General features: G+C 41.1%; 1 protein-coding gene across 1 annotated transcript in view; it reads left to right on the forward strand.

The window, feature by feature from the left end:
• The first annotated feature begins 13,061 nt into the window (after positions 1 to 13,061).
• The window catches only part of ITGA2 (integrin subunit alpha 2), a 67,517-nt gene continuing 63,091 nt past the window's right edge, over positions 13,062 to 17,487 (forward strand). The window contains exon 1 of the mRNA XM_050328572.1: positions 13,062 to 13,171. Within this exon, the coding sequence (XP_050184529.1) occupies positions 13,135 to 13,171 (37 nt within the window). The 5' untranslated portion in view covers positions 13,062 to 13,134. The remainder of the gene's footprint in view (positions 13,172 to 17,487) is intronic.

The following is a 17,487-nucleotide window of genomic DNA, read 5'->3' on the forward strand; positions in this document are numbered from 1 at the left end:
TTTAATCCAATGAGTTGTAAGTGTACAAAATGATAGTTAACAAAAGAGCACAGATAGAAAATTCAGCACTGGCAAGCTTCTTCTAGTATTATAAGTCACACCTCATTGTTATTAATTATGAGTTTAAAAATTGATGCAGAATTTGCATACTAAATAAGCACTTAAAAATGATGTTTATTTTTGTCAAAGATTAAAGTTTATATGAGAATACACTGAAATGTAGATAGCAAAAGGCTTCTTTAAGAATTTTTTTCTTTCTATTTAGAGCATTAAGTTTCCTCCTTTCTTTCCTTTGCTTGTCTCCCTGGGGTCTTTGCTGTGTCTTGTCCTTGAGAGCTTCCTACATTACTTGCAGCCACACAAAATTAACGAAGGAAAAAGGAGGCATGCTGGCAAAGTGTGATGCTGTCTCAGCATGAGGGGACTCGGTTGCCAATAGATCAGAAAATGTTGAGGAGACATACTAAGTTCTATAAAATGCACTTGTTTGCAGAAAAGCTTTGCCTTGCCAGGAAAGCCAGGAAAATTTGTTCCTCCTCTTGGGACAAATGTCAGTCAATTAAAAAAAAAAAATCATTGCACTTTTCCCAAATGATTTTGCTTATCGCTATCTTTATAGCAATAGGTTAAAAAGGAGTAATAAATTTTACAAAGATTTTGTTTTTTAAGAAGAGAGCACAGATTTGGTTGAGGATGTAGACAAGTACAACTGAAAGTGTGCCAGGAGGTGTTCTGTCAGTTGAAAGATGCCTCCAGTCAGATGTCACCCTTCAGTCTCTTCTATTTAGTTCCTAAATTAGAAAGAGTAGTTATTGGGACAGGGTAAGACTTATGTGAATGCCACAAGTAGGATTAAGTTTGAAAGTATTTGCAGTTCTTCTTGTGTCTGTGGGAAAGGTGGTTTTTTTCATAGCAGCAGTCTGCTGAAGGTAGCAGTGTGACTCAGAGAAGAGGGCAAAGCCCTCCGTGGGAACACTGTGGGTGGCTGCGCTTTGCAGAGCCTGGAAGAGCCACTGAGCCAGTGGACTTGCTTGCTGGGCTCTTGTGCACAGCTGAAAATGCACCCTCTCTAAGAGGTTGTGTCAGCTGCCCTGGTTCTGAACACAGAAGGAAGACATGAATGAAAGCAAAAAAATAACATAGAGGAGCTGTTAAGGAAGACAAAAATCTATTTATTGAACTGTGAAGATAAATTAATACTCACAGCTGTGTTTTCAGTCCCAAGCGAGACACAGGTTTCATTGTAAGAAAATGTATGATTTTCCCCATCTGTTTGAAATATTTAAATGACACTTGTCACCATAGCATTTGAATGCCTCAGAATTGTAATTTTTTTTTCTTACACTATCTCTGTAAAAGCAGAGCAGTGTTCTTAAACTATTATGGTTTTGTAAAGGAACAGAATTATGAAGGAATTTTTACTCATCTATGCACGCTTAGAAAGTCTATGGTAGCAGAGGAAATATTTGTATTTATTATTATTCATCCAGTTTGTTGACCATGAGGTTATTTTTCCTGGCTTCATAAAATTATTCAAAAGTTGTGCAAGACACAGTTAATTCTTATGCAACATATTTTTAAGTGTTTCACTGTTTAGTTATGATAAGCTGTTAACCAGCACTTTTAATTTTTCTTATGACATTTCATGTCTAATTTTAAAGCATAGGCCTAACTGAAAAATATATACGCCAAAGCCCAGTCTATTTCCCTAGATAAAGACTATGCAAAAATAAACCAGTAGTATTTTATCAATACAGAGTATGTTTAAGATCAGTGTTCTGTTTGTCTTAGACCTACTTTGCACTGTAAAAACAGTAATAAGCTTCATGTAACCACACGGCTTTCCTCTTTGTCATGATGCTTTTTCCCTTTTCACATTTGTCCTATTATCATATTTTCAATTACAATATCTATTTAAGATATAAGTATACATACATACATACATATAAGTATGTAAAGGGGATAGCACTATAGCACATTATTCTTACACTACTCTTAGCGATTAGTAAAATCTCTATTTTTATCCATAATAGCCTTTCCACACAGCACTATAAGAGCAGTATTTTACTGCTTTTCCTTATATACAATAGAAAAACCTACTGAAAACAATATTGCAAACACCAGGAACATCTCACTGAAATTTGGCAGGCACAAACAGCATTAGAACAGCATGTAATCTGTTTTGTTCCAAAAAATAGACCCATTGGGTTGTAATATGATTCTAATAACTAATAAGCTAAATATTTTCCATTGAAATAAAAGCCTGTAAAAAAAAAAGTAATACATTATGTGTGCAACCAGAGATTACCAGCTCAGTTCCTAACTTCAGCACTGAAGTAGGTAACTTAGAGGAAATGGACAAGCTGCTTTTCTGTAGGACAGAACTTCCCTTGAAAGGAACAAGGGCTTTAAATGGTCACTGCTGCTTCAATTTCAGGTTGTTCTAGAGGTTGCTGATCCCATATGTCATTTTAGAAGACTTAGGAAACAGCATCTGCAGTAGAGCAATCTCCCTGGGCAGCTGCTTATGTTCCTTGCTTGTCTGGTTTCACTCTAGGTCACTATTATGAGCCATTACTCCAGACACAACCCTCCCATACATGAGCCCTTGAGTATATATCCTGTGCTGAGTCATTTTGAGCATGATGTTCCTCTTCTTCAGAGCTTGAGTCAGGGGAATCCACCTTAAACTGAAGCCAAGTTTTCATCTCACCTGGCACTGAGAGCTTTGAGTTAGGGTTGTACTCGTCTAATGAATTCCATACAGTCTAATTGGTTACATTCTTTAATTGACCTATGGCATAGATAATGAACCATTCAAAAATAAAAGCAGAGAAGATAATCAGAATGTACTGCTGTTAACTGCACTGCTTAAAAGGAATAAAAAGGGGATTTGCATAATTTTAAAGAAAATCACAACATTCTGCAAAGCATTTTCTTTTTCTTGTAAAATTACTCCATGTGCTTTATTGATTAAAAAAATCAAAGAGTCTAACAAGCCTCCTGTGTAGTTTGTTTTCTTTTCATTGATATAAGAATAATGTAAAGGCACCTCAGTATCTAAAAACAAATTCATCTACCTGTCAATAGAAAGGCATTGCAGAAGCAAGCATTCTTGCATAGCATAACATCAAGGAAAGCTTGAATGTGGTCAAGCTGTCAGAAATACATTGTCATTAGATGTATAGAGTTTGTACCCATGTTTGAAAGCTTTTTAGAGGATCATGACTTCTTGACACACACAGTTGTTTTCATGACACTAAATAAAAGTTGAAGACACTTTCATTCTTCTAAGCATTCTTCCTGTCCAGCTGAATAAGCTGAACAGCTTATTTCTGTGACCCAAATAGTCTGTGGTCTTGTGTAATTGTAAATGGTTCAACGTAATTTCCTTAAACCTAGTAAACATTTGTATCAAAATTTCCTAGAAGATAAAGATTACACTTTTTATATTACAGTTAACTCTTAGAACATATTACAAAACTTGTCGTAACTATTATCAGAGACTACTTTGATGGTGAATCACAATTTACTAATAGCAACATCCTGTCTAGTCATGGGGGAGTGCTTACCAAATATCCTACTCTGTATACATTTAATCATTAAGAGTTTGCTGGACATTTTCCAGAGGAGCATTTTAATGAAAATCGGGGAAAAAAACCTCCTATTTCTATTTGTTTGTTTTTAATTGCTTTTCAATGAAATTAATTAATAACTAGCATTACTTTTCAGAGCAAGAGTGTAATAGTATGTGTGATTTCCACTGAACTGGATTATAGTTCATTGCATTTATCCAAAGCAGCCTTTAACACTTCCCAGTTTAGAGATAATAGCATGTCATGCCATGAGTGTGGCTTGAGCCTTGTAAGAATGAAGGGTCATAAAGATTAAAGCTCTGATAGAGTTTTAGTAACAATTGGGTGACACCACAGTTTAGACAGCATGCATGGATTCTGTTTAAATAAGTGGATGATAAAATCAGCTATCCCTAAAGAAATCATATTTAGTTGCAAAGACTGAGGCCTGACACCCCCGAGATACTGGACTTCATTTATTCACTAAAAAAAAAAAAAAAAAAAAGGTAAGTAAAAGACCTTCAGGCAGATTTTTCTTCTGACTAGTACAGTGAGGCAGGGAGATACTTTACGGCCTTTCCTCTCTTTATGCACTTACCCTTCTGCCCTTCTTGTTTTTTCAGTTTCTGAGTATTCTCAGAAAGGACAGATTCCTTAAGGGCTCCCTGAATGTTGCATCTCCTGGGGATTTTCAAAGAAATGGGGGAGGGAGCAGAAGTATTCAAAGTGAATTGTACTTTTAGATCTAGCAGGTCAGTAGTCTCGGCACACTTTGTCCATCCCCTTCACACACTCATTGTTCACTTTCAGTGATGATGATGTCACACTTCTCAGTTGTGGTTGAGCTTGATTTGGTACTGGAAGTTAATATTTATCACAAAGCTTCATATATCTGGTTCAGTATTACATGTGGTCCTTAAGGTTTATTCATATTATGGGTATTCTTCCTCCTGGGGTAAAGGTAATTATTCTCCCTCCTGGGGAAACTTTCTATAGTGAAAGTTTCCTCATATCATTTTCCATTACAACATCTTTACACCTTATTATAAGATGAAAAACAGAGGATGTCCTCATTTTTCCCTGACAAACATTTCTGGTTTTGCAATTCTGTGACAGTAGACATACTCTGACAAAAGTAAATTATTTCCTTTCCTTCTAGGGAACATGCACACACAAAGAAACCTTCCTCAGTATTTTCATCTCATGGCCCAAATTAATAGCCATTCATAGCACACTTTCTTGTTTTCCAGCTCTTAAAATCTCACTAACAAGAACCTATTACTTTGGCCTCAGCCATTTTACACTGTACCAAAACAGATGCTATTGCATCTCAAAACTTCTAGGGTTCAGCTAAAATTTCCCATGACCCTGTTAGCTAGGAAAAAAATGGTTCTGTTAGTATTGGAGTTGAAGGTTTTGAGACTCTCAGGAACTTCGGAAACAACTGAACTGCTTTTTGCTCTTTATATGAGGGATCTGCCAAAATTAACTCAGAGTCTCTGGCTCCTTTATGTCACAGATTTCCAGTATTTGGAAAATTGCCTATAGCTCTCAGCAAGAATATTAGAGAACAATATATGCCTTTTAAGATACTGCTACAACATGGTTCACAGAATCATAGAATCATTAAGGTTGGAAAAGACCTCCACGGTCATCAAGTCCAACCTTTGATGGAACCCCACCATATCAACTAAACCATAGCACTGAGAGCCCCATCCAGCCATTTCTTGAACTCCCCCAGGAATGGTGACTCCACCACTTCCCTGAGCTGCCAATTCCAACACTTAGCCAAACTTTCTGCGAAAAAATACTTCCTAATGACTAATATGAATCTTCCCTGGTGAAGCTTGAGGCTATATCCTCTTGCACTGTTGTTTATTACTTGGAAGAAGAGACCAACCCCACCTTTCAGGTAGTTATAGAGAGTAATTAGGTCTCCCCTGAGCCTCCTCTTCTCCAGGCTAAACAACCCCAGTTCTGTTAGCTGCTTCACACAGGACTTGTACTCCAGACCCTTCCCCAGCTTTGTTCATAGAATCATAGAATCAGCCAGATTGGAAAGTACCTCTGAAATCATCAAGTCCAACCCTTGATCCACTTCCACCATGGTTACTAGACTATGGCACAAAGTGCCACATTCAGTCTCATCTTAAAAACCTCCAGGGACAGAGAATCCATCACTTCCCTGGGCAGCCCATTCCAATGCCTGATTACCCTCTCTGTAAAGAATTTCTCCCGAATATCCAAACTAAACTCCCCTGGCAGGGCTTGAGACCATGCCCTCTTGTCTTACTGATCATTGCCTGGGAGCAGAGACCAACCCCCACCTGGTTACAACCTCCTTTCAGAGAGTTGTAGAGAGTGATGAGGTCTCCCCTGAGCCTCCTCCAGGCTAAACAGCCACAGCTCCCTCAGCCTCTCCTCATAGCACTTGTGTTTGAGTCCCTTCACCAGCCTCGTTGCTCTTCTCTGGACCTGCTCCAGCACCTCAATATCCTTCCTGAACTGAGGGGCCCAGAGCTGGACACAGCACTCCAGGGGTGGCCTCACCAGTGCTGAGTACAGGGGAAGGATCCCTTCCCTGCTCCTGCTGGCCACACTGTTCCTGATCCAGGCCAGGATGCCATTGGCCTTCTTGGCCACCTGGGCACACTGCTGGCTCATGTTCAGCCTCCTGTCAATCAGCACCCCCAGGTCCCTTTCTGCCTGGCTGCTCTCCAGCCACTCTGTGCCCAACCTGTAGCGCTTCAGGGGTTGTTGTGGCCAAAGTGCAGGACCCGGCACTTGGCCTTGTTGAACTTCATCCTGTTGGAATCAGCCCAACTCTCCAGTCTGTCCAGGTCCCTCTGCAGAGCCCTCCTGCCCTCCAGCAGGTCGACACTCCCCCACAGTTTGGTGTCATCTGCAAATTTGCTAATGGTGGACTCAATTCCCTCATCCAGATCATCAGTAAAGATATTAAATAGAACTGGGCCCAACACTGATCCCTGGGGAACACCACTGGTGACCGGCCCCCAGCTGGATGCAGCCCCGTTCACCAGCACTCTCTGGGCCTGGCCCTCCAGCCAGTTCTTAACCCAGCACAGAGTGCCCCTGTCCAAGCCATGGGCTGCAGCTTTTCCAGGAGTATGCTATGGGAGACGGTGTCAAAGGCTTTGCTGAAGTCCAGATAGACACATCCACAGCCTTCCCCTCATCCACCAGGCGGGTCACCTGGTCACAAAAGGAGATCAGGTTGGTCAGACAGGACCTACCCTTCCTAAACCTGTGCTGGCTGGGTCTGATCCCTTATCCATCCTATACGTGCTGTGTGATTGCACTCAGGATGATCTGCTCCACAACCTTGCCAGGTACTGAAGTCAGGCTGACAGACCTGTAGTTTCCTGGGTCCTACTTCCAGCCCAGATCCTTTTTGTGGATTGGCGTGGCATTTGCCAACTTCCAATCATCTGGAACCTCCCCAGTGAGCCAGGACTGTTGGTAAATGATGGAGAGCAGCTTGGCGAGCTCTTCTGCCAGCTAGGATGGATCCCATCTGGTTCCATAGACTTGTGAGGATCCAAGTGTTTCCTTCTTGATTAGAGAGGGGCTATTCAGCTTCTTATCTCTGTCTACAAGCTCCAGAAGCCAGCTGTCCTCAGGATAACCTGTCTTACTGTTGAAGACTGAGGTAAAGAAGGTGTTAAACACCTCAGCCTTTTCCTCATCTTTGATAACTATGTTTCTGCCATGTCCAATAAAGAATGGAGGTTTTCCTTGTCCCTCCTTTTGCTATTGATGTAACTATAGAAAGATTTCTTGTTATTCTTAACAGAAGTGGCAAGTTCAAATTTTGCCTTCATCTCTCTGATTTTCTTTGTACAAGACCTAACTATATTCCTAAACTCTTCATGAGTAGCCATTCTCTGGACTTGCTCCAGAACCTCAATATTTTTATTGTTGTGAGGGGCCCAAAACTGAACACAGGATTCGAGATATGGCCCCCCCAGTGCCCAGTACAGGGGGACAGTCACTGCCCTGGTCCTGCTGGCCACACCACAGTTGATCCAGGCCAGGTTGCCATTGGCCTTCTTGGCCACCTGGACACACTGCTGACTCATGTTCAGGCCCTGTCTACCAACAACCCCAGGTTCTTTTCCACTTCACAGCATTCCAACCTCTCTTTCCCCAGCCTGTAGTGGTGCCTGGGGTTATTGTGACTCAGGGCAGGACCCAGCACCATGCTGAGTTGGAAGGGACTCAAAAAGATCATCAAGTCCAACCGTTAGCCTGGCACAGTACTCAAGAGTCACACCATGCACCTGAAAGTATCATCCAAACACTTCTTGAACTCTAGTGGGCTTGGTGCTGTGAGCACTTCCCTGGGGAGCCTTGGCTCCCAGCACCCAATCACCCTCCGGGTGAAGAGCCTTTTTGTAATATTCAACCTAAAACTCCCCGACACAACTTTGAGCCATTCCCTCAGGTGCTGTCATAGGTCACCACAAAGAAGAGATCAGTGCCTGCCCTTCCTCTTACCCTCACAAAGAAGTTATTGACTGAAATGAGGTCTTCTCCAGGCTAAACAGACCAAGTGATCTCAGCCACACCTAATACAGCTTCCCCTCAAGGCCCTTCACCATCTTTGTTGCCCTTGTTTGGCCGCCCCAGTGCAGAGCAGAGCAGGACAATACCCTCCTTCAACCTGCTGGCCATGCTTTGCCTGATGCCCCCCAGGACATGGCTGGCCCTCCTGGCTGCCAGAGCACTGCTGACTCATATTCAACTTTCCATCAACCAGGACCCCCAAGTCCCTTTCTGTGGCACTGTTTTCCAGTATTTCATTCCCCATCCTGTAGGTACATCGAGTATTGCCTCATCCCAGGTGCAGAATCCAGCCCTTTGTCTTGTTGAACTTCATATGGTCGGTGATTGCCCAGTCCTTTAATTTGTCAAGGTCTCTCTGCAGGGTCTCCCTGCCCTCGAGGGAGTCAGCAGCTCCTCCCTGTTTTGTGTCATCTGCAAACTTTCTTAGTCCCATGTCCCAGTTATTTATGAAGATGCTGAAGAGCACTGGTCTAAGATGGAGCCCTACGGAATCCCCCCATTTGGTAAATATTTTCAAGAAACCCACTATTTTTAGGACTTCATGTGGTTACTGGAGCTGTATCAAGGTTAATACTTTGGTAATTTGGCTAAACTTCCTGGGTTAGCACATCAACTGCTTTAGAGACCCTGAAATTACATAGGTTAAATCAGTAGGCTCCCCCATACGGCCTCATTTTTGAGGATCACAGGTGAATGGAACACTTCCTCAGTGGCTTCATTACATCCCATTAATATAATTTCCCCATGATAGGCATAAGCTTTCCTTACCTAAAAAAACCAACTGGTAAAACTATGTGTATATATTGTGTGCTAGCTAGGACATAGTTCAGTCAAAACAGTAAGAAATAGGTAAATGTATGCCAGTATATCCAGAGTAGGATATACTGGTGTATATCCTACTCTGGTGCTGTGGTGCTGTGCATTAACAGCAAGACTTGAGAGTAATACAACTCCTGCTGAGGATATGATGCCTGCACTATGCAAGAATCCTGTCTTGAATATCAATTTCATATTTATTTTTCAGATGACAGCCTCACGTTAAAGAACATGAATATTCTGCTGGACTGCCCCTCAGATCGGAACACTGCCATACTTGTTTTTGCCTGTAGTGAAAAGGAGCATTGAGCGACCTGTGGCTGCTGGTTTTCTCCCTAAAATTCTGACTTCTTTAATCCTGCTTAGTCATTCCAAAGTTCATATTCCCTGGTTAAGAGACCAAATGCATGCTGACCCTGGAGGACTTTCAAACATTTTACCATGGTGTGTGTTGAGTCTTTGTCACCTCTATTAGCCCTATTCTGTTAATTTTTAAACAATTTTTTTGTCTAAAGCAGGTTACTTGGTTTAAATTTTGTACTCTTGAAAGCTTACTCTTTATCACCACATAAGAAAACCAGTTTCCCAAAGTGGATTTGAAGAATTCTTGGAGAGTTTGAGATGTGCAAGGAGGTAAGGAGGCAATGCCATGTATTTTAAACCAACCTTCCTTTTTTTCTGTATTTGTAACCCATTTGCAACTTCGTGTCTGCATCTGGGTGGGTGAATTTTCAGCCACACTGACCCTACTGCTTTACTTAATTAGCCTTGGTATTGAAACCTTTCCCCACTTTCTTTTCTTCATCTCAACTTTTTTATTTTTTCTGTAGCATTTGGAGATGATTGAACCAAAGTTGTACAAAGTATTAAAAATTTTTGGTTTGGACAGTAGCATAGCAAAGTGCTGTTCTGTCCTCTACTCTTTGCCTATATGATTCGTAAAATGTCATCTATGTATTTTTTACCTTTTCCATTTGAATTTCAAAACTGACTTATTACTAATGTCTAACCTACATCCTACAGCTAATTTTAACATTTCCTTTTTAAATTTATTTTTAGTAGCTTACTCTTTTTCCTTTCAGTGCAGCCCTTAAATGTAATATTTTTTGTTACAAACATCACATGTCTGCCAAAAATAATAACTGATACTTGGTAGTCCTTCCCCGTAACATCTTCAGACAAATTACACCAAAGAGTGATCTGGAGCCATACATCTTATACTTATCCTTATACAAATGATGTCACCTTTCAAGAGTCCCTCCCAGAAATACATTAACAGAGAACTCCAAAGTTTTGCATACCATAGTAACTCTGATTCTGTGGTCAACCCTTGCAAATGATAGATGTGGAAATACCTGAATGTTTTTCTGAGAATGTTGGCATGAATTGTGCAATTTTTTGTCCCCTTATAAAGCCAGGATAGCACACATAAATTGTAAAAGTCCAAAGTAAAGTTTATTATTAAGTATATGTTCACCAGAATATCTTTTAAGAGCAAACACTTGTTCAGTATCTTCACTTTATAACTATTATTTTTTCTTGAAAATGTAAAAAATATGGTTATCTTTTCATAGTAGAACTGATCCAGCAACTTCCTTCTCACAGTCCTTACTCGGAATAAGAAAGTTTGCCAACAAAATAGTTCGTTCTAATGTGCAAGTAATCCGTATTTGCATAGAACCAAACCTGAAACTTTGCAAACCAGCTCAGCCAGATATGGTGGTTTTGGCAAGTGTCCCTGCGATCACTGACAAGCAGACACAACGAGGTGCTATAAAACATCATTAAACTATGAACATACGTAGAGCAAAGGGTGCATATATCCAAACCCATTTTATAGTGCAGAGATAAAGAGCACTCACCAAACTGTTCTCTGAATAATTTGATTATCAGTGTAGGTGAACAGTAATAAACAATTATTTTTCTGAATAAGTGTAATGTATAATATTTCTGAAGTGAGTCAAAAAGGTGAAATATGCACACTACAAAAACTCTTGTTTTCTATAATATGCAAAGTACAGTTCAGGATTATATGAGAGGATTGTTATCAAATGCTTTATAATAATTTAAAACAAAAGTATTTATCTAAAGCAATATTGCTAAAGAATACAATAATTGTCACAGTACTTACCCTTCCAAGGCATATTATTTATAAATACGGAAATATATTGGTCTGAGAAACAACACCCTAAGAGACAGCCTTTGTGTGTGAGAAATTATTCTTCACCACTGTGTCTGGGTGAGAAAGAAACTTTCATATCCTTAGGGTATATTTATAATTAGAATGATGTAACTGAATCAAAGACATTGTTTCTTATGAAACTGAGACCTATTAGTTTGTGGAGGTTATTTTAGGGTGGGGCAGAGGGGAATTCTAGCTTTATTTCATTTTTAAGAAACCATTTTTCTCTATCCTGTGGATTTTTGTTTGTTTCTTTGTTTGCTTTTATTGTCCTTTCATTAGTACCCATTAATTAGTACTCTTCTTCTTCCTTGTGGAAGTATAGATTTTCCTCCTTGTCCCAGAGTGGCACACACAAGCATACACTTACTGCAGATGGAAAGAGAAGCACCTAGGGCTACTCTTCCCATCATAATTTGCCGATTGGTCACTGGATCACACTCGGTACTAAAGCTGATGTTTCTGCCTTCAATAGCTGTACCTTGAAGTGCCTTCGGGGCTTCTGTGACACCATGCAAAGGAAGCACAGGGACTGTTCTGAGAAACTCATGAGTCATTCCTGGCAATGACGACCAAAGGCTTCAGAGTTCAGAAGAGAGTGTCTTGGGAATTGCTCATAGTGAGTCCTTGTACAGGGTTATGCATTAGGATGGGTAATACACCTGGGTGTCCTAAAAAGTAAATACATAAATCAATGTAATGTATAAAAAGACAGGTCTCTGATACAATACCGTCAAGTGGATTTTAATATCCTGGTGGAGTTTCCTTTAACCCCATGATGGCCATATAAAATGTTGACAGGCTTCTTCATTTTAATTTGGAGCTCAGTTTCAGAATGTTAAAAAGAAATAAGAAGCAGAGAAAACAATGCTCCTGAAACAATAGCTACAGTGTGTGCCACACCTAAAGGACCATGACCTAGATACTGAAAAGAGTGAAGAAAGGAAGCATTTCTATTTCAGTATTCCAACCAAACTGTCTTTTTCATTACACAATGTTAATGCCAAGAAGTTCAAATTATTCAGCAGAATTCATCGCACAATAGAATACATCCCATATGAAAAGGTAGTGCCATAGATTTTCATAATTAAACTGTGGGATGGACAAAATTAATGTTTCTCAAATACTCTGAATATACAGTATTCAAACAATGATGACGAGTTTAGGTAGGCTGAGATCTGCACAGCACTTTGCACCTCTGTCTGGTTTCTTAGCAGGTCAAAATCCTCACCTCCCTATTTTTACTGGCTTTGATTCACATCATCTCCCTGGATATGGGCCTGGCATCTAAACCAACTCAGGCAGCTATTTTGTATAGGCAATGCATCCTCACCATCACTGCCAGCTTCAGATTAGTTGTGTGGCAAGGCTCCTGGATCCTGTTGCACTCCTGGGGAAATATGCTGCAGGAATTTCATTTGAAGGAGAGGATACAGACTGTCATCAAATGTGCAATTTAATACTTGAGGAAGACAGTCACTCTACGCTGTTAAATAATACAAGTTTTACGACTACTCTACACGTGTCTGACTCCAAAACTCACAACAGGGATCCCTACCGCTCCAAAACGCTGTTGTCTCAGGGTACCCAGGGTCGGGGTGGAGAGTGTCCCGGCCCCAGAGCCCTCCTTCCAGGGCAGAGCCGAGAAAACAGCAGGCAGCCTCGGGCACCGCCAGGCGGGGCGAGCGCGGGGGTCTCCTCTAGGGAATGAAACTGGGGGAGTACCGAGAGAAGCAACTCTGCAGACCCCGTAGGAGACTGCCAGCCAGCGCAGCGGGTGCGGGGCGAGGGGGTAGAAGAGGGGGAGAGCTGCCTCCGGCCCCTCCTCGCCTGCGGAGCCGGAGGAGGAGCAAAACCAGGAGGAGGAGAAGGAGGAGTATTTCGAGGCGGCTTAGAGCAGGTGGCGCTCAGTGTCGTGCTGGGAAGGGGCCAGCTGCGGAGTGGCGCTGGTCGGACCTCGCACCGCACCGCGACATGGGCTCTGCGAGCGCGCTGCTGCTCCTCGCTCTGGGTATGTCTGTCTGTGTGTCTCCCCGCTGTGGGAAGGAAGGACGAAAGAAAGGAAGGCAGGCACGAGGGAAGGTCTCCCTGCGGGCGAGAAGCGTCAGCCGCGCCCGACACGGAGTGGGGACGGCCTCTGGCTGGGGCCGCCGCCCCTCCGAGTGTGGCTGGGCCGGGCAGGGATGGGCGGGGGGCACCTATCTGCGAGCGCCCCTGCGGGTCCTGCACCAGGGATGTGTGTGGTTGTGGCTGTGTGTGAGTGCGATGCACCGGCGGCGTTTTTAAAGTAGGTTAAACTCCCGGAGTGGCATGGAGTTCACCTTCTCGTAAATGGAGTGTGTGTGTGCTGGAATGTGTGTGTGATGGAGGGAACGGAGGCAGTCTGATTTGTGAATTTTTGGTATATGGTGATTATACCTTTTTAAACGCGAAGATGATGTTCTCATTGTGAATGCTATTCCTAATTCTCAATAATCCTCTAGGTCTGTTACCACCCCTGTCGGATAGATGTCGCTCCTTGGAAAAGGGCAGGGAAACATGAACCATCTCCTTCTCTTGGCTAACTTAATTACCATTACATATATTTTCCTGGGAACTATAAGCCATCAAAATCACTTGCCATTAGCAAATTCCCAGGTACTTTCAGAGTTTAAATATTGCTTATACTCTCAAAAACCCTTAATTAGCTAGTCACCAAAGAGGCAGCATGAAAATGAGTTTTCACCGATGAGGTGTTCAAACTTGTTCTTTCAGTAACTATAGCAAAGTCTACAGTGGAATGTGTGGCTGCAGGGTATGAAATAAAATACAAAAATATTAACCTGTGATGAGATATACAGTGCACAAAGAACGTGGTAATTTTTTTAAAAAAGAGAAATACTGAAAAGTACCAATTGGCAAAATTCACTCTGCACTTTTACCTAATCTATTCTTTCTTCTTCTGATTATGGCTACTGCACACCATGACCATTAACATTCCCTGTAATGTAAAAATGGGGCCTTAGGACTTGCAAAGGTTTGTAGAGCGGTGCTGAAAACAGAAGATAAGGATTGTAAGAAGAGGATTCTCCTGGCACTGAGACTGACAGAAGTGGGATGGGTCTGTTTTGTTTGGGCACTATCCATGATTTATCTTAATTTATACATCTGAAAGCTGTCATAATTTTGATTTCAGGTGTGTCCTGACATTTGATGCTAGGGGATACAATTACTGAGTTAATACATACTCAGCCCTTTTTGATCTTGTAGAAGTAGTAAAGAAAAGAAAGTTTCAGGATGGGAGCATTTTCCCAGAGTGTTTTTGGAGTCCTACTATGGTGGTATTATTGTAGACACCCCATAATAATTCTCAATTGAATCTCTCTGATTGAATCGGTCATATTAATTGGATCACATGAAGTGCGTTGTCGTGTCTCCAAATTCAAGTAAAATGACGGTTAGTAAAGCAGTGGGTTACTCTTTATTGATGTGTACTTTTGTGTTTGTAAAGTCATTAAGACTTTATAGATGCTAGAAGAAGATATATGCAATAGAACTACCATTTTTGATAATATGACTTTGCTACTAACCTTGTTAATTGTTGACCAGAAAGTGCATATCATACAGAAGTAGAGTATGTTGAGAGGAATAAGTGAAGTATTTAATGGGACAACCAATGCAACAAAGCCTGAAACTTTCTGTTGTTACACACTGTTTGCAGGTTTGCCAGGTCGCAGTTCTTTAAATTTACATTTTGAGCATCCAGCTTTTTTCCTTATCCTGTTCTTGAAAATCAGAGCCAAAACAGCCCAGCTCTCTCCGAGAGTGAAGCCAGTGGAAAATACAGTAGCTTTCTTGGGCTCAATTCTGGTAACATTTTTTTTGGAAAGCTCTAGTGCCCTCATGCTTCAGAGGAGATATTTGAAATTTGGCAGGAAGGTGCTATTTGCATTGTCTACCTAAATTTGGCCAAGTAACAAGTCTTTGGAAAACTGCATTGCTCTCAAAAGAAATGTATTTTTATCAACTTGATTCTAACATAAATTATGTTAGAATCTTGTTGTGCACCTTGGCCAGATCTTTCTGTGTGAGGTCTTAAGTCTACACCTGCAAACACAATAACTTTCTCTCTTGTCTTCTCATGTTATTTTTTATTTTTACAGCAATCTCCCTTGTTATTTGAGTCACTCTGCTTCCTAGTTTGCTTATGGATCCTCTGATTGTCCATACTGTATGGTCTTAACTGTTTCCTGGGCTTTGGATGAAACAGCTGGTTCTCTTTTTGGTGAAAATAATGCACTTCAGCGTCAATTATCAAGTGATAGTGTTGGAGGACCATACCTAGTGGAGGAAGTAAAATTTAGGGTGGCCTCACCTGTACTATCTCAGCAGGCCTTCACACTGAAGCCTATCATGCACTTTTCTCCAGCAACCCAGGACATGAATGACTCGACTGTAACACATTCTTAACATCTCCTCACTGTGAAGTACACATTCCTTGAACTCTAATTCTGAAGTGAAAAATTGCAGCAAAATAAGGGTTATGCTTTTTGGGCCACAGGTGTACCACTTGAGGGCTATGAATTCCCTCTGCAGGACACAGACAGCCTGAAGGAGAAAACAGCCCTATCTGAAATTGGGGAGAGTGTGTATTTCTTTGAAAAGTTTGGATAAAATAGAGAATTTCCAGTGATGGGACCTTTTTAGCAATGGGCTGTAAAGCTGTAGAGAGGGATAGAAAACCCTACTAGCAGACTCTTTTTCTTTGGTTAATTTTTGTTAAACTGGGATGAAAATTGTGATAATGATATTTAATATGCAAAAATTATGAAGTGCTTGAGGTAGGTTAGCCACATGTATTTGTCTCCCACATATTAATGCATCGTGCTGTCACTGCCTATGGACAGAGGAAGATAGTATGAGCAGAGAAGGAGCTGGAACTCCAGCCTTGTTTAGTTTTGAAATGAGACAGTTGTCTAATGAATGAGAGTGAAAGGTAGGATGAAGAGAAATACATATTATTTTTTTTCTTGCAAAAATGGATTCTTTCATTCCTTTTTTTTTTTTTTTCCACAAAAGCTGAATACAATTTCAGACGAGTCATTTAAATCAAATCTTTGACATGTGGTTGGAGCTTTTGTGTTCCTCTCTTTCTCTTTGCTCAGCCAGGGATTCTCAAAACTGAAGCTGCATTTTCACGATCTGGTTAAGCTGACCTGAATGTGGAGCTGACGCTGCAAGGTCATTTCATCCACTCCTGATTGCATGTTCCCACCAGTTTCTCTGTGCTATCACTGTGGCTTGGTCTGGGGAAGAGGTCAGACACCCATTTGCCTGAATAATTTTTTCCCCTTTTTGAGCCAGGTCAATTTTGGAGATGAGCTAAACTGATCCTGCTCACTTGAGCAATTTCTTTGTTAGTGCTGGCATAGGGGACAGTCAGAACTCCTGGCCAGAGGAGGGAGGAAAACTGGAAAAGTCCCTTTCACTGATAGCCGTCACATCCACTGGCTTGAGCTGGCTGTGGAAGTGCATGTTGATGTGTAAAACTGCTGTGTATTCACAGCTATGACTGAAGTAAATGGAAATTGTATTTTGAATATGCTAAGTATTCTGAAAAAAATAAGGTTTTAGCTGTATCACTAAATATCCAAAAGTGCCAAGTAATTTTGTTTTTCAAATGAGGCTAAGGATGATCTCTCATTTCACTTAAGTGTTGAAATATAATTTTTCTGTCACCTACAAATGCCTGTAGTGAAGATATGTAGAGATAATCCACAAGGAAGCTGCAAATTCAGTAGGTTAAATTGCATATATAAAAAGTCCATGGCAATGTACAGAGCAGTACAGACCAAACCGATAACTGAATAGCAAACAAAAGTGTGAATTGCACATTTAGTGCAATAAATGGGGCTAGAATTTGGGGTGAAAATGCACACACAACAACTTAAAGCTTTACCACCAGTCTTGATTTCTACCTTTCTCGCTCTTTGTGATCATCTTTTGATACCTTGCTGTTTTGTTACCAAATTTGTGAGTAATGTTAATGTTAAAAATCAGTCTATAATGTGGAGATGGTTTGAAAGCAGGACCCAAGTGTGAACTCTTCTTAAATAAAACTGCTTCTAGTGTGTCCTTCTTCGGGAGGTAGAAGGTAGCAGTTAGTAGGAGCATTACTACATATTATTTTTGGAGTTCTGCCTTTCACAGCATTGCACACTGGAGCAAGGCTTCATACATATTGCAGTACAGGACTTGTATTTTGTACAAATTATGTTTATTTTAGAGAGCATACAGGGTATTACCATCACACACCTAAACTCATTAACAGTTAATATTTATTTGTGC

This window comes from Myiozetetes cayanensis, unplaced genomic scaffold (genome assembly GCF_022539395.1).
Source record: "Myiozetetes cayanensis isolate MyiCay16 unplaced genomic scaffold, myiCay2020 scf4, whole genome shotgun sequence".
In the NCBI taxonomy this organism is placed as follows: Eukaryota; Metazoa; Chordata; class Aves; order Passeriformes; family Tyrannidae; genus Myiozetetes; species Myiozetetes cayanensis.